General features: G+C 28.3%; 1 protein-coding gene across 1 annotated transcript in view; it reads right to left on the bottom strand.

The window, feature by feature from the left end:
* LOC145849573 (ADAMTS-like protein 1) overlaps positions 1-23264 on the bottom strand; it is a 50693-nt gene that overhangs the window by 7487 nt on the left and 19942 nt on the right. The window contains exons 10-21 of the mRNA XM_082954533.1: positions 18202-18361; positions 17755-17802; positions 17407-17617; positions 16997-17129; positions 16442-16544; positions 15938-16094; positions 14701-14869; positions 12096-12249; positions 1111-1330; positions 726-911; positions 338-515; positions 72-249 (exon numbers count right to left, since the gene is read on the bottom strand). Of these exons, the coding sequence (XP_082810659.1) occupies positions 72-249; positions 338-515; positions 726-911; positions 1111-1330; positions 12096-12249; positions 14701-14869; positions 15938-16094; positions 16442-16544; positions 16997-17129; positions 17407-17617; positions 17755-17802; positions 18202-18361 (1897 nt within the window). The remainder of the gene's footprint in view (positions 1-71; positions 250-337; positions 516-725; positions 912-1110; positions 1331-12095; positions 12250-14700; positions 14870-15937; positions 16095-16441; positions 16545-16996; positions 17130-17406; positions 17618-17754; positions 17803-18201; positions 18362-23264) is intronic.

Below are 23264 nucleotides of genomic sequence, written 5' to 3'. Positions count from 1 at the left end.
ATAAGCAAATTTTATTTTGTAGCGCATTGACCTTGTGCGTGACGGTGTTTATTGTTTGCATTAGAACTCACTTTTTGAAGCTGCACTTGGCGATGATGGTGGTTCCAGGAATGACGAAGGCCTTTAGCGGGAGGGTCAGTTGGAGGGGGATTTTTCTGGCCGATTTTTGCACGAATACTCTCAGCCCTCCGTTGATCTTGGTCGGGTTGGGCCTCCTTTGGATCGTGCTTTGCCCTTCTTGATTGGCAGCTTTAATTACAGCATTATACAAATTACTTAGACGTAAAAGACGTTAAAAAAATTAACTATTTTTAAATGTAACAAACGGTTGACTCACCCAAGCTGGACATACATTTCCTGTGCAGTGAGCAACTCCTTCTGACCGGAAGTGGTTTCAAGTTTTTGCAGTATTTCGAATTCGCACTAGTTTTGTGCCAATTTCCGTTTTTCATGAACATGCAGACAACTTTTCTTGTTTGCCAACCTTTTCGTGACTTTGTGCAGTCACCTTTACACTAAAAAACGAGTTTAGCTGTGCATTTTTGTATTTCAAAAAGTCATCAACAAAGTATATTAACAAAGATAATATTATTTATAAGTTATAGTAATAAATGCCTAGTAATAACGTTCTTATATACAAAATTTTAATTTGTTTAAATTGTTTTAATTGTTGCTAACTATGTCAATTACAGGCAAGATACTTATAAATTGAAAGATATATATACTTCACTCCAATCTTCCGCAGTGAATTTCGGTTCGCACTCATTAATTTTGCACTTTCTCCTTGTTAATCGATACGGTTTGTTCTGCGAACAATATTTTGAAGGCACCTGGATCAATTTGCCAGTTCCTATTCTTGGTTTGCACAAGAAAGAAATTTCACGAAACCCGTTACCGCATTGCTCAGAACACTAAAAAGTTTTTTTAATGAAAAAGTTTTCCTTAAAGTAGATGACTAGGCTCAATTACTAGGCTAAGCTCAATGAATGGTCTTAAGCTTATAAAATTGTTAAATGTTTAAACCTTGCTTAAATTGGTTCAATAATCTAAGAAAAAAATCTTACTATCAAGAATATATTTTGGTATGTCAATAGGTTTTTTAAAACTAACCTTCCCGAGACCAGACTTCATCCAGACAGGGGGACAGGTGGCGAACCCGCAAGGTTCAACCGACTGAGGTTTCGGGTTGGGGCACATGATTTCAGGCATGACGTCATTGTTGGTGACGTGGTGAGTGGAGTTTTCAGGCATGAACTTGCACGTGACAGATCTTTTTCTGATCCCTCTGCCGCATATTTTCGAACACGAACCGTACTGACCTATTTCCCATCTGAAATATTTTTGGATATTTTTAATTTTTTTAAGTTTTCGCTATAAATTTAATGTAAAGATAAGTAGAGCCTATTTAAAATACTAAAAATTGTTTTAAATCAACCTACATTTTTCTTCTACTTAGTAAAAATGTTACCGGAAAGGCTATGGTTTATACTGTCAGAGTTTTTAAAGAAACTAGTATAATACATAGTTGGTTTATAATAAAAATCTGTAAGTTAGCTTTTTTATATAATTTTCTAATCAAGTTTAAATATAACATTATAGTTATGTTTAGACAAAAGAAAAAAACCTACTTTGTATAAACATACCAATACAGAAGTCGTTATTTTAATTCGACTAAATGGGTAAAACAATATAGTAAAACAGCAAGATTTAATGATATAAAAATATACTTAGAACAGGTAAACTTGGTCTAAAATTATTAAAAACTTTATTACACTATCTATTGGCTTTTCTTTGTAGCTTATGCAAATTTTGAGTTTTTAATAAGAATTTTAAAGTTCAATGAGTTTATACGAAACAAACATTTAAAAGTTTACTGAAATTAATCTTCAATATAAACAAGTTGTGAAGTGTGTTTTTTCTCATGTACTAATTTACTGGTTATTATTATTTTTTGCTCTACTAAAGACTTGAAACTTTTATATTAAGCGTATAACCTTTCTCATTTATAACACTAGGCTTAAATGATATCACAGTAAAACGTTTTCACTTGATATTATAAAAACCTTGTAGAAATCATGTTTTCATTAGGTACAACATAACTATTTTTAAATTGTTTAGTTATGACAACTTTAAAAACTATTAAGAATTGCTTCTTAAAGGTACTAACCTAATTGGTATACTTTGACAGGGTCCAATAGCAACTAAAAATACTGCTAAGTAACAATAATAAGTACTTAAAAAGATTATGTTTGTTTTATACATAACATTCCGAAACTGTTAAATACAAGTAAAGTTAGTTTGTTTTATTTTCAACTAAAACTTTGATTTGAAGTAAAAAAAGTTGAAATAAGTTAAAAATTTGAATGGTAATCTGAGTTGAATAGTAGTTAGAAAACAACTTCTAATAATGGTTTTTATTCTAAACGTTTAAAAGTATCAAGCTGTATTATAGTGCGATAAAAAAGTAAAAATAATCAAAAACTTTAAAAAAATATTGCTTTAAATTATAAAATACGAACTTAAAATACAAACCAAAACAAACAAATTTGTTTTTAGTAAAAAAAGAATCATTTTTCTGATCTTGTTATCAACAAACTTAACAGTATTTAGTGTAAATATTAATTTTGTGTTTTTTTTCAGCTAAAGCTTCTTTGTTTACAATCCTTATATAGACTGACTGCATCTTTTACTGCAGAAAGCTTAAACTAAAGTTTTCATAAAATTTACCTTATATACTGAAATTGAATTGACATCATAATATGAATATGCTTTCGTGTTTATACAATTTTATAAACACATTCAAAACAAAATTTTATTGTCTTTAGTCTCGCGTAAACAGCTTACACCACTATGTTCATGTAGTTGTCATTGAAAAATGTATAAACAAAGATTTTCGTTAAAAAACGCGACAAAGTTTTGAAAAGGTCAGTTGAAAATATTATGAAATATGAGTAAGTTTTTCTAATTAGAAGGTATTTATATTTAGATTTCAAACTTTTCACACGAAATTGTAATGTTGACAGAAAACAAAAACATTGACGAATACAATGTGTTATTAAGTTTGTCTGTCATAAACTTCAGCTTTAAAGCAAATTGTTTCACCTTAAGTATGGTTCAAAGGGTAAATGCTATTTTTAGACCTGAAGCAATAAATTTGATTGAAAAATTTAAAAGTAAAACGTAGTTACTAAAAAAATTCTCTGATGAAGTTTCAACTTTTCATAATTTTCTTTTATATCTTGGAAACAAAAACAACTAAACTATAAGTATAATAAGCAGTATAAAGTTTATTTCTTAAATATGAATACACAAAATACGTTTACATTATACTAAATAGTCTTTTTTAAAGAACAAATTACCTACGAAACTTTTGAAGTGAAACCACTTCACTGCCTACGATTAAAATTTTCAAAGCTTTTCACGGGTTTCTGTAAACGGTTAATTCTGCGTAGAATCACAAGCACAGGGCTGTTTGTACAGCAAAGCCGTCTTGACTGGGCTTAATGCCGGAAACGCCTTTTTTGTTTGGTTAGGAAAGTGCGCATTTGGTGTCGTAAATGTGCCTTTTATTTTTGTTTGGAAAATTCGACGGGTCGCATTTATATGCTCGTGAAGCGTTTGTTGTATACGCTTTTCAATATGTAAAAGAAATTTACCTACGAAAACAATTTTTATGTGTAGAACTTAAATTCTCTGCTCATGAAAGAAGCTCTATTTATACTTTGGAAATGTCATACAATTTCAAAATTTAGTATGAGCGCTAACATTTAATAACCTTTCAGAAAGCACAAAAAGTTGAAAGAAGTTTTAGAGAAAAAAGAAGCAAAATCATATATTTAGTCCTAATTATGATTTAAGTTTAAAATTGTTAATAGTTTTAAATGACTTTTATATACTATATGCAAATAACTAAAATTAAACTGCTGTACCATCAGTTTAGTAAAAACAAAATTCATCATCAACAATTCGGCTTATTCATTCTTTATCCTGACAGTTTTGTACAGCAGTTTCAAAACTTTTTAGAACCGGAGAGCGCATTAGAATATTAGCGAGCGCAGCCAACCGAATCGAGTTGTGAAATCAAAAACTCTCACGTCGATCCGCATGAGCGGTCACCGGCGCAAACACAAAGTGGTGGTGATTTGCTCTCGATGGTGTCAGAACAGCGTCTCGTCGGTTGATTAAGCCGCGCTTATTCGTTGCACTGGAGTGATGGATTACATCAGTATAAATACATCATACCGTTTCCTATACAACCGAAATCGACCTTATATGCCACAATACAGTTGTAATACTGCCGTCCATAAACAGTATCCTGCGCGTGACAGTTTAGTGATAAACAAACTGTATTCGTAATAACTTAATGGATGTAATTTTGTTGCTGAGTTTGAAACAGATAAGAGCGTCGTTGCTGGCGATTTAATTGTGAATAAAATGATTTTATCAAATCAGTGGTTTTTAGTATTTTAAAAAGCAATTAAAATTCAATTTTTTGTAAAAAAATTGCACGACGATTTATCATTATCAGTAATATAAATATTTCTAATACTATATAACAGTGCGGTAACCATCTTTTTGGAAATTTTAATTATTTTGCTAGTATTTATAAACTTTCTTTTTTATGGTAGTCTTTATAGTATAATTTCGTATAGAAGTAAGCATCTTAAAAAAAGTTGCTTTACTTTTAAATGTATCACACTGGTATAAATTTTGAATTTCTAAGCTTAGAAATTTAGCTGTGAACAAGATATAATTTAAAGTATTCATTTATTCACCTACAAAATGCGAAAAAAAAAACTGAAAATACTTCTATTCATTATAAACAATTGACGTTATTTATTCTTATAGCTAAATAATAGATATTCAAAGTAAAGTATTATAAAAAATTACTTGAAACCAATCCCTAACTATCAAGATATTTTTTGTTTCAAAAAACTTGTTTTTAGTTCTAGCTATTTAAAATATTATGGATACTGGTAAAGCTTCTTATACTTGAAACTATATAACTATTGTTTAGTTATTTATTTATCATAATTTACAACCTTTAAAATAAACTTAAACATCTACGTGAAACAAAACAAAAATAAAACAGTTTCTAAATTTTAAACTGACTTAAAAATACCTCAAAAACCTGTTAACTTCCAATTACCTAAACCTAATCTAGTCTTTGCAGCGACTTAAAAAAATGTGAACACAAGTTGTTTGAGCTCGTGTCTTTTGTCGAGTAGCTACTGTAAACACATAGCGCAGCCATCGCACTATTGTGCTACAACAGAGCCTGCGACAAAAACAAAAAAGAAAAAAGGTTTTTGTGTGTCGGGGTGGTCGTAGTACAACAAAATGTTGAAGTGGCACAGAAGTGCAACTCGTTGTTTTTTCATGACAATAGACCACCAATGAGTTTTTATACGAACTTGTGTGTATTATTGTCGCAACACGATTAATTTACTACGAGTTGGTCTATGACGTAACTTTTTTAAAAATTTGGGAGAAATGAGACTTTTTTTCGGTTTTTTCGCACAAAAAAGACGCTTATTTATCAATTTTTTTTTACTATATTTATATATTTAGTTATAAACTTTTCATAATGTAAGCATTGTAATGATGATGCCTGCTTTCTAAGTTTGGAATTGTCGAACCAAGGTGCTTTTGATCAAAAAAGAAGATCCATTAATTAAGTCTGCTTTTCATGTTATTAATAAATATTTGTAACATCTAAGAGCCTTGTGAAAACACATAAAAAACTTTTACAAATGCAAGGTTGTTTAGCCGAAAACTTTAGTGTATTAGCAGCACAATGCGTTATGGGATTAATGTCGTTTTAAAACAACATAAATACAAATTTTCATAAGATCTGACACCGGGCCATATTAAATGTGTGCCGACGATCAAAGCTAAAAACCTCAAAATTTAATAACCAAGAGAAACTTTCGCGTTATCACTAAACCCTTAAATCATCATTTTTTGTTTTCGCTTGGGGTTTTAGAGTTATTAACTTGTAACTTTCTGTTATGTTCTGAAGTTAGCAAAGGTCTTTAGTGCTAATTTCGATACAAAACCGTATTATTATAAAATCTTGATAAAGTTGTTTAAAGATAAATGCTTTAATAGTTGTTAGCAGTTTATTTGCTGTTATTTATAATCGTTCTTTTACTTATTCTCATTATTATAGTAAGATCTTAAAAAAATACACAACGTTCTCATTGTTTAAAAAAATCATCAATAAACTTTGGTGATTAAAGAATTAACATTTAAATAAATTAGTGTCTAAAAAGTATTACCAGAAGTGATAAAAGCATTTAAAATTTTAAAAACTAATAATCAATTAATGTTTATTTTTAGATGATCTGTATCAACTTTTAGCTTGAGATACTTTGAAAACTAAGTTATATTGTTAATCTCACATTTCATTATATAGTGAAATAAATAGCTTACGCAATCATATTACATAATCTTTTATTATCCAACGATGTTTTTTGTCAAACACAATTAATACTGGTTTAGGGTTGTAAAATAATGTTGTTTCATCTCATAAACATTACTTTTATTAGATAAAATAAAACTTAAGCTCCTAAAAACTTCAAAGAAAGGTTTATTAACGACTATTAAACAAAAACCTCAAGCTTTTATTTCATTCAAAAAATACTTGTCAAGAAAAATTTATCTTTGATCTTTAATAAAAAATAAACATACTATTAGCGAACAACTAAATAACATTTTAAAATAAACTTGATAGTTTATAGCTCTTTGTAAACAGAGACTATTTTTTTATAAAGATTGTATCGAAAAAAAAATTGTAGTATTTCATTCTAGACATTACAAAATATAGTACCATATAACTTCATAATAATAGTAATAGTACTTTTAAGCTATGAATTTATGAAAAGACAACTATTTTAGGGTCTATTATCAGTATGATATTTTTTTCTAGAACTATTTAAAGTTTAAAGTTTTAATGATTTATTGTAACTTAAAGGCTTATCATTAACTTGTTTTTGAAAACTGTTTTTGTTACTAATGTGAAAAGTTTTTACACTTAATTTTACTTAACAACAAAGATGATACTAGCTTTTTGTTTGTAGAAGTCCTTTTGAAGTGTTAACTGACAAAATGCAAATAAAAACCAATAAGTTATCTTGACAGTTATAACTAAACAAATAGTACTAATCTATTTCTGCTTAGTGACAAAAAAATATTTTGTTTAAAATAAATGTTCGCACATTAATGAATAAGCAAACACAAAATTTTCACAATAACTATTTTTAAACCGTGTAATTTTAACTTCAAATACGTTTCTTAGGAAACAAATTCTCTTGCACGTGTTAAAAATTTAAACAACAGTGAAAATTTACTTACTTTTTTATAACATCATAGATTAATTTTATTTATTTTTGTATTATTAGACTTATTAAGAAAATTAAATATAAAGTTTTAGACTAATTAAGTAAAAGCAAATAAAATTACTACAAAAAGATCACGTAAGCATATTAAAATATTTAAAATTTTCATCAAAGTAAAATCACAAAGTTATCTCAACAATTTAGCTCTCAAAAATTTCCACATCTTATTTTGCGTTACTTTCAACCGTTCATATCTTTTATGATATTTTTAAACCAAACTTTGTAATCGATAGATGTCAATTATAGAAACGTGTTAATTTGATTATAACACTCTGCCGTGCAGAGCTAATAGATGATATTGACGAGTGTTTAAGTGTTAAATGATAGAAATAGACCAAAAAGCAAAAACACATAAGAAACGCTGTGCGAAGGCCAAGTAACCCGCTTTAAAAGGTTTTGTTATGCAAATATTTACATTTTGCTATCTGTTTGCAAGGATTTGTAGCTAAAGCTCGCTCTAGTAATCTAATCACAAAAAAAATGCTCTTTGTTTTTTTAATTTTTTGTTGCAGTTTGTTAAACCATTTTTTTTAACATACAGTAACCTCCCGCTTATTTACGCACATTGTGTCCACAGAAAAAGTGCGTAAAGATATGAGAGATCGTAAAGATACGAGAGGTACCAAATATACTTACTATAATGGCTGTTTTTTGATATTGCTTCTAGTTAAAAACAGACTGGAGACTTTTCCACTTTTAAAAATTTGTTTACTTTATTTATAAATATGAAAATGAAAGATAAAACTATACTTATACTAAAAAAAAGGATTTAAATCTATATAAAATAATAAAACTTGTAGAAAATTTTTACTAATTTTATTAATAATAATAAACAACTGAGATTTGTGTTAATTGTAAGCTCTATATTTATTAAGTATCACTGCTACTTTTTGCTAGGAAGTTTCATTAGATTTCTTTTTTAAATTTTTATTCATATATAGGGCAAAAGTGCTGTATTATTTATTTGTGTTTTAAACTCTCATTATTTCATTATACTTTCATTATTTAACAAAGTCATATTTTTTAAGGATTTTAATTTAATCTCTTGTTGTTAACAAAATTTCTGATATACTGAGATATTATAAATGTTTATTAGTTAGTCAAGGAACATAATTTTACAAAGTCTAAAGATAAAGAGAGGTGAGTTAGCATTTAAAAACATATTTTAAGTTAAAAATATACAATATACCTAATTTGTGCAATATTAAAGCTAATTAATATTATATTTTCAGAATTTTTTAGAATTCTAAAATGCGTAACTAAACGAGAGTGCGTAACGTCATGAGTGCGTAAAGATCCGAGAGGTTACTGTAATTGTCTAAATTAAATATTAGAAAAGCAGTCTATATTCAAAACTTTTTATGAATCGACCAACCTAAGTAAATTTTAGATAATTAATAAGCAAAAAAACAATCAGACATTTTCAAATGATATATTTCAACTTATAAGTTCAATAACAAGTTTTTTTGTAAAAAAATTATTTAATTTTTAAATATTTTTTAAACTAGTCTTAAATTTACTGTTTTGTAACACCATTAACGATAATTTTTTGTAAACATTTTTTTCAAGCAACATCGAACTATTTAAAACTCGGTTATATTTTTTTTTCTTATTTAGAAAGTGTTTCTTATAGTATTTCTTTTTGAACGTAAAACAATAATTAATAAAAACAAAATATATTTTTCATCTTAAAAACAACAAACTAACTGGGCTCTGACTTCACGCGATGCCTCGTTAACAAATTCAACAGACCTCCTTTTATTATTAAGCGGGAAACTACTTTCTAATGGAAGCCTTGTACCTGCATTCCCGCTTTCAACCCCCGAGCCGTTTGATAGCGGCTTGTTAGCCGTGGAACAATCGCCGGTTGGTTGCCAAGAAACGACGGCGACAATAAGGTTGCCGTGGAGACGCGGTTCGAGCGAAATGACAAAAACGATGACAAATTTGTGAAAGAAAATTTTGCTGCTACTTCTAGCTGTTTACATTGTTTTCAACTTTTTGATATCATCTGACTACTTGAACAATTACTCGGTGCTCTGCTTTGCTGGAGCTCTGCCTCATAATTTGTTGATAAGCATGCTCGTATACTTTTTTACATTCAACAAGGTTTTAATCGTTGAAATGGTGATTTTGATTGTAGATAATTAATTAGTAACCAGTTGGGCAGAGTCCAAGTTTTTATGCTTTTTTCTAATTATGTTACATTGTTAATAGATTTGATAAAGCAGGAAGCTAATGAGATTAAAATTGACTACACTTTATTCTTTGTTTATTGACGTCTAGTCGTTAATCTACAATGGAAAATTTATTAATTGTTTAATTGTTTTTTGTACCTCGCTTTGCGATCGGTTTTAATAAGTGCAAAATTGCACATTGTCTAATGTACACTTTCATAGGTATTGATGTGTCAGCAGTTATTTGTACTTGATGCTATCAGTTCTACTTAGATTTACAAAAACTTTTATTGCAAGTAAAGCTTGCATATAAAAAGGTAAATTAATTTACTTTTAAACTGTAGTCAAACACACTTAAAGTAAAAAAATATAATTTAAGTCATTCTAGGTAAAAAAAGGTCTAAATTATTAAAACTTTTAATAAAAAAGCTTACTAACATATTATAAACTACTTGTGTTTTTATTTTGTCTTACTGTTTTTAAACAGTTAAAATCTGATAAATACATAATTTGATAGAAAATTTTACTGGTGTTGTGATTTTACCTTTTTGGTAGTTTTATTAATATAAATTCGCCTTAAAGTAGTTATAAGAAAGTTTCTTAACTAATATTTATTTATCCGGCTTTACTTAACAAATAACACTAAAACAATACTGGTTTTGTTTGCACTATATAAACATATTACCGCCCCTAAATTTCATTTACAGTCTGAAATAAACTTAAAACAAAAATGCAATTATCAGCTGAGAAAAAAATGTTTTACTCGAAAATTATCTTGTCTAACTCGGCTCGTACACAAATTCCTATGCAAAGCCTTACATACTCAAAATAATTTGTGAGCAAAGAAGTTCTAGCCTTTTTCCTTTACATGGAAAGTTATCTCATGAGCAATATTATCCTGTACTACTACAAATGCTGTGTTTTTTCTACAACTTTTCGTCAAAAGTTTTAGAAAGTTTTAATCGTGTTGTTGAATTATAAAGAAACTTTTGTTCACAAAGTTGTTCTGTTTAGTGTTTTTAGAAAAATTCTATGTACTTAGCTGTCTTAGTATCATAAAAAAATAGTTTTAACACGAAAGTAATTCAAGTATACCACTAAAATCCGTTACATTATACAATGTTAAAATAAAAGAGTTAATTATTTACTATAAAAGGATTGCCGTTTTAATTTTTAATTTACAAAAGTTTTTTGTTTTGTTAAATAGCTTTTATTACTCATTAAAATATCTAAAATTTTAGTTTGTCTTAAATATATTTTTTTACTTCTTTTTTTTTATTTTATCAAGTCAATTAAGTGAATTAAGAATATATATTTTATTGTTTACTATTTTTTTTGTAAACGTAGTGTTCTTAAGCAAAGTTGAATGTTTTGTATCGAAAAACTTTAAGTTCAGCATTAATCCTCTTGTCAAAGATTAAAGTGTTAGACTTTAGTTTATAACTATTATAACTGGTTACGTTTTTCAAAATAATTTTCCTTGTTAAAAACTTTAAACGTAAAAATAAACATAAAAAACCCCGCTAAACTGGTGTAAATTAAAAAAAAACATCAAATAAATTTTAAATTGCCTTCAAAACCTTACCAGCAGCTTTTTAAACATTATCAGCTGACTCAAGTGAAAACTGTTTCAAAAGAAAACCTTTATCCCTGCTTTGCCGAACAAAAGATATCTAAATTGCCTACATAAAAGGTATCGTTTCGAGGCATGAATACATTGAGGTGCAACACTTCAAAAGGGTGCTTGAGAAAAGTTTTGAGTGATTGAGTTTTACCAGTTTTGAACTCCTCTTGGCGTTGACAGATTCTTACGTATTAGAGGTGCTCGATAAGAGTCCCTAAAAGAGCGAGATAAGATCTCAACAACATCAATCATAAGAGTTGAAAGTCCTGATCAAAGAAGCTTTACTCAAGCATATTAACGTCTATACTTCATCATGTCTAAAAGTCAGTAAATTTCTAATACAAGTTGCGTACACTTTATAAATATTTTTATCAATATTTGTTCAATAGTCTTTAAGAGCTTAGTTTTACATCTTTTTTGCTAATTCTAGACTTAGCTAAAAATAGTATTTGTTAGAATTTTCGATAAAAACTAATGAGTGTGTCAAAGTAAAGGTATTTTAACTTGATTTCATATGGTTTATTCTCACTATTTAACTTTTGAGTTACTTTTTAAAGAAATATTCGTGTTGCTTTCCCTTGCTTTTTATTGATTCAACTGCGTTTCACTTGAATTAATTTGGTCGTAACGAAAGCTAATTTAATTTTAGTAAGGTTTAGAGTGATATATGATACCTGAATACTGTTACTTAGGCAGTGCGCGTTGAAAACAGGCCAATTACACGGCTCTTTTGTTCCCATCAGAACACTTCTACAACAAATTAAGTCATATTTTACCAAATTTCAATTTTTGACAGGCAACCCAGTAAACCTTACTAACATTTCTCATGCAATTTTGCTTTAAAAAACAGAAAAACCGCCATCAAATAATAAATTCAACGCAAATAAAAGTTACCTGGTCTCGTTTTCAGTTTTGGGTGGAACGGGACAGGGGTCCCTCTTGCAGGTGGCCAGCTTCGGAAGGGGATGTTTAGATTGGTCGCATCTGCTGTCTGCTGCCAGGCGATTTGTAAGGTTGTCGTAGCAGAACGGTATTGATACGGACATTCCTGAGAAAATACATTAAATGAAATTTTATAATTTTTGATAAAGCTGTTTTTCAGTTAGACGTAATTTAAACATTATTTCAAGTTCTAATATTTGCATATAAAATATTTAATTTTTTTACAGCCTAATGCATGCTCCTAAAAACTACAACTTTCGTAATGCGTTGTTTACAAACAAAAACTTTTTAATAACGCTGTAATTTCAGATAAAACCTTCAATATCCAAGTAAAATTGTGTTGACAGTGTCAATTCACCGTCATTCCTAGCATACTTTTACGGTATGAAAACAGGTTATGGGCTTCATCCTTTTAAAGTCGGATCAAAGCCGCGATGTGTTTGCAACCCGATACGATGGACGTATTTTTGCAGGTGCCGGCCCAACAACAAACAGGTGCCAGCGTATCGAGTTGTGCCGAAAATATCGAATTATCCGCTCGTAATTGCCTCGCTCCATGCCGCCAAAAACGCCAATTTGTCCGAACGACAAACGTTTTCGAATATCTGCAAATCCCTTTTCGCCCGCTCTAAGCTCTTAAACTAAGGTTTTAATTTCACGTTGCCGGGGAGTGTTTGTCTGAAATTGTGCTAAAGTTTAAGTACCACAGTCGACAATTCGGTGTCTGGATACGCAAAGTTGGGTACAGACAAAAGGTGATGGCGCGAAGAAAAAGTGATAATTGTATAATTTGTTGGCTGTTAGAAAAAATTGCTGGCTTTCTATCTTTTTTTACAACTAATGGCGCAATAAACTTTTTTAAGTTATAACTAAAAATAGCATTTAAATGTCTTGTAGTAGTTTTCATAGTGCAAATTTACATAATAGAAAACAGTATTTATGTATAAATTAAAGTTTCAAAGCTAGTCTTCATCATAAGCTTAAATATAAAAATTACATTTTTATAGAACAACACAAAATAAAGTTTGAGATAGAATTATTTATAGTATTTAAAAGTGATAAAGTTTATGTTACTTATTTTTCTGATAAAAAAACTTTAAAGATAAATTTTTGGCCATACTATTCAAATTCAATTATGGTAAGAAAACGTTATAGAGTTTATAAGTGTTTACTTAATAGTTTTAGTTATACACGTATTTCTGATCAAATAAGTATTAGTAAGAAGTTTCTAGGTGATTAAAAGCTACTATAAAGTTAACTTAGTTTAAGGTTATCTCAACAAGTAAAAATTTACTAACAAATGCAAAATATTACATCTATAAAAATTTTTAACTAATATTAATTTCTAAAGTAAACAATTAGGGTACTTTAAAAGTTAAAATTAACCTATATGGCAGCTAAGTAGGCTATTAGTGTTTAATCTTCCAAAATCCTTTTTTAATGTGTGATAAAAATTAACAAGTTAAGCTGTATGCTACAAGCTAGTTTTTTAATTAACACTTGACTTTAGTCATATATATTGATGATTAACGATTACAATAAACTTAAGATCAAACAAGTTTTTTGCTTAGTAATTACAACTACTAAACAGATTTATAAAATCTAAATTCTAAAATATATGTCCATTTTAAGTATTTAAAACACTTGTTTTATTTAGAAACTAAATAAATCTAAAAAAACAAAAGTTTACAATGTAACACATTTACATATTGAACAGAAATTGCTAAAAAACAATTTTGTTGTTTTCTTATCAATCTTAATCAATTAAAGTGTGAACTATTTAAATATATTTAATTTACGCTTTTTGAAATTGAAATTTGATAAACACAAGTAAATAACTATTGTGTGTATACTTATGATATACTTACTTGTGTAGTAGTTTTATTTGTTACACCATAAACTTTTAAAGAAAATTTGTTAACTAATTCTTACCTAAGGAATATTAAACTCAAAACTTTTTTTGACAATTAATACGTAAAAATATTTATTGTCGATTACTCATATAAAATATTCCTATTTTATCCATACATATAAAAAAGATACACATGTAGTCATACTTTTTACATTTTTTTTGTTGGCTGTAATGAATAGTTGTGCTTTTTTTCGAAAAAACAGAGACAGACTATATTTTAGCAAAAATATTTGGTGGCCAAAATGAATTTGTTCGCAGTCAATAAGAATTAGGAAAAAGTTGACTTTAGATAAATTTAAAATAATGAAGTATATTTAATCTGTGAAAGCTTACAGAAGATTACTGATAAATATTTTAACTAGTAACACGCGTAGCTTGCACGCGAACAATACTAAAGTATTTTTATATCTTAATGATTAAATTTAACAGAACACCAGTCCACCTAATTTTGTTAAACCCATAGTGTTGAGAATAAAATTGATAAGAATAATATAAATAATACAATAACAATATGTATAGGACCTTTTCAAGTATTTACAAACCTTAAATAAATTATTTATATTTTTTTAGTTTAACTTACTTAAAAAAGAAAATGATGACTTAATTAACTGTTTTTAGAAAAAAAATAAAATTAAAAACAATTACCAAATCCACAAGTGACGCTGCAGCTTGTCCACTTGACAAACCTCCACACAAACTCCTCCTTGACGACCACCACCTCATTCTCGATCACCCTGACAACCGATATCGGCGACCCCATCGCCTCATTCACCCGTCGATGCGTGTCGAAGGGGCACAAACCCAAAAAGCATTTCTGCAAGTAAAAACATTGTACAAATTTTCTTTTCTGAATAAATTTCAAGAATTTTTTAAATATAAAACTTAAAAAAACTATCACTTTAAATTAATTTTCGAGTAAAGGAGTAACTCAGTCACATTTAGACTAAAATAGGTAGCATCAAAGTAATCTTTAAAGTACTTGAGCGGTATAAGCGAAGCCCCCTTTTCAACTTTTTGATGTTTAACTCGCGCTTGTAAAATCACCCTCGTTCGAAAAGCCGGCCACAAACTACAAAGCCAACAAAATGCGAAGCAAACATTATAAACTGTAGTTTGTTTAATCAAGAGGTCACAACCCAACTACAACACGAAAGAAACATTTGGGGTATCGGCTCTTATCGCAACAGATAATCCAAAGTCAAACTCGGATGACTTTTAAAATTCAACTTAACTCATTAATGCTACCGTTTATTAATAGGAAAAATTCTTTGTAACAAAAGTTTTTTTGTAATTAGATTGTTGCATTTCATTTGATATATCAGTCGATAAAATCAGTCAAAATACTCTGAACATTTTAGACTTAAATACGGCCTACCTAAAACTGTAGTTTATGTGTTATACTTTTTAGTACTACATATATTTTGAACTTTATAAAAACAGTTTATACTTGTATAACAAACTGTTAAGTCTATTAAATAAAAACAAAAGCTAAATTAGATAACAGTTTTACACCAGCAAAACAATTTAAAAATTAAAAAAACGAAAAGTCTAAAACTAGAAAATTCCGAAAAAGAGTAAGCAAAAATACTAAACTAGGTTATTTTTAAACTATAAATAAAAAATAAAAAGATTAAACCAGCTAATGTCAAACTAATTTAAAAATCTAAACTATATAATTTGTTATAGTAATTCAGTCTGTCCTAATAGAATATATACATTTACCAATAAGTACCTTTTTCCTAACAAAACTTTATTATATTTTTATCTTAACTTTCTGATAACTAAGTTTTAATTTTTTTATACAAAGCTATCATTAGATTTTCAACATCACAAATACTTAAAATTATATTTAATTTACTTAAATAACTTCTATTTTACAAACCTCGGTGTGAACGGGAGCCGGTCCCCTGCACCCGAGTTCGCTCTTGTACAATTCCTCCTCTTTAGTGATCCCCTCCTCCACGCATTCCACCCTCCTCGTCCTGAATCCTCCCATCCCGCAAGATTTCGAACATGCGCTCCACTCCCTCGCCTTCCATCTGTTTGTATTTAGTTAAACTTAAAAATTTATCACAGATGTTTGTGTAAAAGAGTTTTTGTTTGGTACCAAAAAAATAGTTAGTCAGGTACAATGTAACTGCTAACTTTTTTGTTCTCTGACAGCTAGCAAGCTAAAGAAGACTTAATTTGAATGAATTAAATAAAGTTTTCTTTTCTTCATTGAAATAAAGTTAACTTAAAGTCTAACTAATAGTTTAGTTTAGGTTTTAATAATAAAACAATCAATATTAAAAATACTTAACTTTAATCATTTAGTTTAAGAGCAAATTTCTAACGACTTAATTTTATTAGCATAATTAAACGGACTTTAAAATTTAAAACTTACTTGGCAACTGGAGTGAATTTCAGAATAGGTTTTTTTATTTGGTTTGTTTTCTGTTTCCTTTTCTTTGATTTAGTTTTCTTCGTGATTTTACTGCCGTTCTTACCTTGGAAAAATCATTCTATTTGCTACAGTAGAAGTTGTTTTTAGATAATTTCAAATATATTTTTAGTGGTGTTTAAAAAATAATCATTTAGAAACCTACTTTAATCCAACAAGCACAATAAGGTATGACTAAAAGAAAGCTATAAAATATTTTTATCACATTTTTTACTCACTTAGGCAAACGCTACATCCGCAATAATGCGTCATAGAAACAAAGTTAACAATTAAGCTATGAATGACTAGAATATTTTCTAGTTAAAATAACCTTTGTACGTTTAAACTGTATACTGAACTACCATTATTTATGTTAAAAGCAACAGACTTATTAATTTATAAAACACAAAACTGATTAAAAGTTAGACTAATCGAAATTATAATAAAGCTCTATAACTCACCAATTCTATAAACATGTTTCAAAAAGCATAATTTTACGAAATTATAGAAGTTACTAACTCTTCTTGCAGACTTTGTTGCACTCCATCACAGTGTTGGGTTGTCGTCTTGTGTCACAATTTATTGTAGGAGTCGCTCTGTTGTCGCATATGATGTACCTATTTCGCACTCCACTACCGCAACTAACACTACACTGTTCATTTAAGTAAATAGGCTAAGTAAAAATAGGATCTGTGTCAATAGAGTAACTAAAAAAAGTTTTGTGGTTGTTCAAGACTATATTATTGAATACAATTGAAGTAATCAACTAACAACTGTGTTTTTATAAAATGTCTATTTATACATCAGTATTGAAAAAAAAATTTAAGCTAATGCTTCTTCTTTTTAATTTGGTTTTTAAATTTTTTGAAACAATCTCAAAAATCTTATCTTAAAAAAGTGTGTAGTAAATAAAATCTCAGCCAGCTTACATCGGACCAGTTTCCAACGATCCACTTCGGGCACTCGAACGTGTTGCACGCTTCAATGCTTTCCGGTTTCACGAAGTTCCCGCACTTCGACTCGTCCTCATGGATCCTGATCACATCTCCGCTGTACTTCTCTTCCACGCATCTGATCGTCCTTTGCAGCGTCCCGTTCCCGCAACTCACGCTGCACGCTCCCTTCTCGATCGTCCTCCAGCTACAAAATTGAGTATTTAGCGCCTCGAAGCGGAAAAATAAAACGATTACACGCAACATCATGTAATATTTCGTTTTTGGTATTTTTAAAGAGCTATAGCGCGCCCTAGCGGTAAACGTAAACAAGAAATAACTCACGTGTGTATGCTCGAATATTCGTAGTGTTGCTCTGGGTACTTGTAAAATCTGTTGTGATTAATTGATAAATAACTACAACTATAGTTTCTAAAATGTATACTTTTTAAAAACGTTAAAGTAGACAACTGACAAGTTATATATAGTACTTATTTAGTTTACAATACTTAGACACTTTCATTAAGAAAATAACTACTTTAAATCTAAAATTAAGAATGTTGTTTATTTTTAAAAAAAAGATAAATGGCTAAGCTTCAGTTTATTAAAAAATGTCTGAAAAGGTATTTTTTATTTTTTGCATGTTTATTCATTCAAAAACCAGACTTTGTTAATAAAGTATTTTGAATTTTGTAATATAATATTTGTTTAAAACCCGAACAACTAGTAAGTAATAATTTATTTAAATATAAAAATTTAGCTTTAAGCAAACTTTCACCATGAGCAACATACCTGGTGCCATTGATAGAGGGGCGCGCTTCCTTGCATAGGGGTAGCACGCATTTCACCCGGCGAATTTTCGCCTCACCCAATCCCTCCTCAATGCATCTGGAATCTGGAAAAACTTCTGAGCTATTCGAAGATTTGCACACTGGCCTTATTTCTTTGTAGCCTAAAATATATTGGAGTAGTGTAAAAACAAGTATATTGACTTATTTTTTTTATTTTGATATGGAACTTCAGATAAATTTTGATCTAAAATCATTACTATAAGCAAAAACAGAGGAAAATTTTCAATAAAAGGAAAGTTTTTTAAAAAGCGCTTTGATTGTAAGTGTACATCAGGCAGGTTTTGTTTTTATGCAATAGCAGAAGTTTCCATATGCTTGTAAAAATTAATTAAGTAAATTAAAACTTTCAGTGAATTTTACAGTAAATACAAAAATATATGACATGATTTTATTCAAATCCAATTAATCCATTTTTTATGAAATATATTCTGCTTAAATTGAACTAAGTAGTTGAATTATAGGTTTTAGAGGTGCCTGCAGCTTTAAAACTTTACAAAATTTAATTTAAGCCACAATAGTTTTATATAAGTTTGGTTCACAAACCGCATTGACCATTTTCAACATTTCAGTGAAAATAATGTTCTTTAATTGAAACCGAAAGCAGAAATTAAACTTAATTTAATCAGGTTTTTAGTTTTCAGATTTTGTCTGTTGTTTATATCGAAAATAAAAACTAAAAATTAAGTTATAAACCTATAACAATGTTTTAACCGCTTTAGAGAATGAAACTAGAAAGATTTTTAGTTGCATTCATCTAATTTTTTTTTAAACTTGGCAATTGATTTCAACACTAGACTGTGATAAGTTTGTGATTAGCAGTTTTTATTTTAATTGTTAATATTTATTACTAATGAATAGTTTGGTTTTAATACCGGTTTTAACTAAAAAATTTAAACATAAGTTCTTCATTTTCAAAAAGGTTTATTAATTAATTTCGCTTAGCTCTTCATCAGAACATACTTTCTAAAAACTAATTATAATGTAGTTATAGACCAGGGGTCGGCAAACTGCGGCCCGCGGGCCAAATGCGGCCCGCGAGCACGTTTTTTTTTTGAATGGAATGCGGCCCGCGAAAGAATATTTTGCGGCCCGCGAGCATGTAAATGTGGCCCGCTAAGCAAAAATATATTTAAAGTTAAATTTGTTCGATAAATTTAGTTTTGAGTTTCTGTATAACATTTTAAAACAACTAAAAGAATTTGCTGATTTAGCTAAAAAATGTGAAAAAGACAGGTTAGCATTCTACCAGGTTTTTTTATCAATTTCATAATAACTTTCTTCTTACAACAGCAAATTATTTTCTAAAAAAACAGTGTAAAAAATTCTTTGAATTAATAAGATAGTTATATAATACCTATTTGGTAAAAACAAAAAGCAAATGTTTTCCGTTCTGTACAAAAGTAATGCACAGTAATTACGTAAAATGTTATTTTTTTACTGTTTAATTTTTTTTATTCGTTTTTTATACCTAAGTTTCTATTACAGATGTTTTATTTCTAAATGTTAAATTCTAGTTTACACAAAAACATTTAAAACAAGATAATAATAATAACAACAATAATAATAATAATAAGAAGAAGAAGAAATAAGGTTAATTTTATTTTAGTATTGACACCTTTGATTTTTTAGAAGTTTTCTTTGCATTTTGAATTAATAAATTAATTCCTATGCACACCAATGAACAAAGATGCTCATATTTTAAACCACTTTTTATTTAATACTTAACGAGATATAATTTTGTTTATGCATAATTTTCTAACATTATTGTTTCTACATGTAACATCTAAGTTTGTACAGACACATTTAAAATATATATTACATAAATTAAAAAAAGTTTTTGTTAGTATACTTTTTGATTTTTCAAACCATGTTTTTTAGCAAAATAAGTTAATTTTTATGCGTTGCATACTAATATAAACAGTTGCTGTTTTTTGGAACTACCTTTTTAATACAAACTAGATTGAGAAATGGTAATTTATTAAGTTGTACATTTTTTATCAAAATACTTCAAATTCGATCAAATAAACAAGTAAAAATTTCCACACACTCAGACTATGACTATTTGAAGACTTCAAATCTCAGGCCAATTAAGTTACTTCCAGTTTTTGGCTTAAAATGCTTTTTGTATGAAAAAATATCAGGCTAGTTTTGGTCACTCGAACTGACTTTTTTTCTTTAAAGAGTGGTAAATTGAATTTATGGTGTATGTTTCGTTCAATGCAAGTGTTGGTTTTGAATTAAAATATATTTTTAATTTTACGTCTTTCAGCTGATATAATTTGAATTATTATTTATACTAATTTATACATATAAGAGTGAACAATTAGTGTTGTCAAACAATCACGGAAAAGCTTGGAATTTAACAATTTATACTTAAAAATCTGAAAAAGCCTTGAATTTGAGAATTATCGAAAACACCTGGAATTTTAAACAATTTTTACATGTAAAGTAATGAAATTTCGCTTTGACAGAAAAAATCAATCATATAAATATATTTTATTAAAAAACACATTTAAAGTATCTTAACTTTATCTTTTAAAATTTTCTACATTATTCAAGACGTTTTTTTACCTTTAACTTAATTATATACTAAACATAGAAGCAAAAAGTTGTACTTTTGAAAACTTCATATTGGTGCATTGCAACTTTGCTTTTAAATTGTCTTTACCTATTGTTGTGCTTTGTATTAGGACTAAACCTAAAAATTCTTCTAAAATGTCAAAATTAGTAAAATCACCCTTAATAAAAACTCTAAAATTAGCAATATCTATTGTTTCAGTTCTCGCATCTTAACAGATTGATTTAAATCCTAATTTGGTTTATGCGGCTTTATAATCTTTCAGAAATTTCCTAAATACGACTTCTTGTTGATATTGTAGAAATAAACAAACATATTTTACTAATGCAAACACAATTTATTTAAATAAGTTTTCAACTTTCAACGGTATCTTTTTTTATTAATTACTTTTGCTACTTTATAACTTGCCTAAACAGTTTTTTCTGATCAGTCTGTAGTAACTGAAAATAATTACATGCGTTGTTGTAACAGAATTAAGCAATTTGTTTTTTTTGTTTCTTGCAATAACTCCAAACTAACGTATTATAGTTCTTATGACTCGTCTTTTAATTCACATTTGCTCTTTTTAAATGCAATATTTTTATTGCAAATAAAGAATTGCTATAATGCTCAATAAAAAATAGGTTTTTATAATTCATTAATAGCTTAATAATTTTATATACATTTGTTTAAAGTTTTAAAATAATTTAATTGTCTATTCAAGCTAAATTACAATAACATTTTGAGTTATGTAATTAATTCTTTGTTAATAAACTTCTGTATTTCTTTATTTCGTGAACTTTATTTTAAACAGGGTTGCCAAACAATAAGGCTAGTTTAAATTTTTTTTAATTAAGACTAGGTTAAAGTTGTTTAAGAAGTTTTTATAAAACTCAGGTGTATCTAAAACTTTTATTTCAAACACTTTGAATAAATTTTTAAATTCTCAAAATATATTTTTTGACTGTTGTGTAGTTTATCAACTGTATTTTTTGTTTATTTACATATTGTGCTTTTTATAATATTGATATTTTAGTTATCTATTTAAGCGTGATTAACAGAAAGGTTTAGATTTTTAACTTTTGGTAAACTTTTTAGTATAATTTAGACATTTTTGCTTTAAAAGTTGTAACCTTGTAAAAGACTAATTAATTACTAATAAGGTATTTTATTAAAGTATTCCAGCATTAAATATGCTAAACATTTTGATTTAGCTTATTTACAGTATAAATAGGTACTAATTTTATTTAATTAACTAATTACTGAATTAATAGTGTAAGCTATTTAAGACGCAAAAAAAATTCTAGAATTAACATTTTTTAAGGTATGAAAAGGTGGTTCATAATATAAAAAATGTCTAAAAGTGACCCATAAATGTTCTTCAATTTCGGTTTTTAAAGACAGTTAGGTTGTAAATAAAACATTAAAAGTATTTTATTAAGGTTAACTTATTAAGTATCTAAGAAAGTACATATTTTGCTAAGACTTAAGTATATTAAACAATATAAATTCTATTACAATAGATATTTATATATTAAACAGGCATTTTATGTGTAGCTAAAAGTCATTTAAAGTAATTAAGTGAACAAAAGTAAAACTATCTCCGTTGTGACCAAAACTAAAGCCAAAAGATTATTAAAACATCACTAAAACTGTGGCCCGCGAAGATTTTGAAAACTTGAAATTTGGCCCGCGAGCACCAACTAACTGCCGATCCCTGTTATAGACAGTAATTTTGAAATACGTAGCTAAAAATAGTTACGTCATAAAGCATAAAAGTCTGTAAAAAATGTTTGAATTAGAATTGAATTATACTTAGCTGATTTGAAGTTGCCTGTAAACAAAACTATTAAAACAAAAAAAATTAAGATAATAAAAATTTTACCTGAAACAAAATTAAATAAAAAGTACATTACAAAAATTAGACAATAAACGACAACAATAATACTAAAATAATGCTATTTATAAAGTTTTAAATTGTAAAAATCTCTTTGTTTGCAAATTTTCGGCTCACGAGTTCTAATAAACAAAGAATCTAGAACTGAGAGATGGTAAGTGTTTCTCGCTCTATAAAGAACTTTGAACCTAGTATCCAGGTAGTTCTCAGCACAAACAGGGTTGTTGAGGAGGTGCTCTTGGATAGATGACTGTTCACCTTTCGGCATAACGTCGTCATTAAAAATATTTTTTATTAGTTTTTTCATGACATGCTGCTCTCGCCTGAGGTGGAAATGCTGAGATGTTCGACCTACGTAGTCATTTCCGCAATGACATTTAAATATGTATACTACATTACTTAAATCATGGATAGGTGTGACATCTTTCACAATTCCGTTAAGAGGGCGGTTGGTGTTGTACACAACACGTAGCGAAACGCTATTAAAGGTGGATTTTACAGCTAATGAAGCTTGCTTAGCCAGTCTTATTGAGTTTTCACTCCTATAAGG

This window comes from Thalia democratica, chromosome 2 (genome assembly GCF_965202585.1).
Source record: "Thalia democratica chromosome 2, ktThaDemo2.hap1.1, whole genome shotgun sequence".
Classification (NCBI taxonomy): Eukaryota; Metazoa; Chordata; class Thaliacea; order Salpida; family Salpidae; genus Thalia; species Thalia democratica.
The sequence above is the reverse complement of the archived record's forward strand: the minus strand, read 5'-3'. Positions and strand labels throughout refer to the sequence as shown.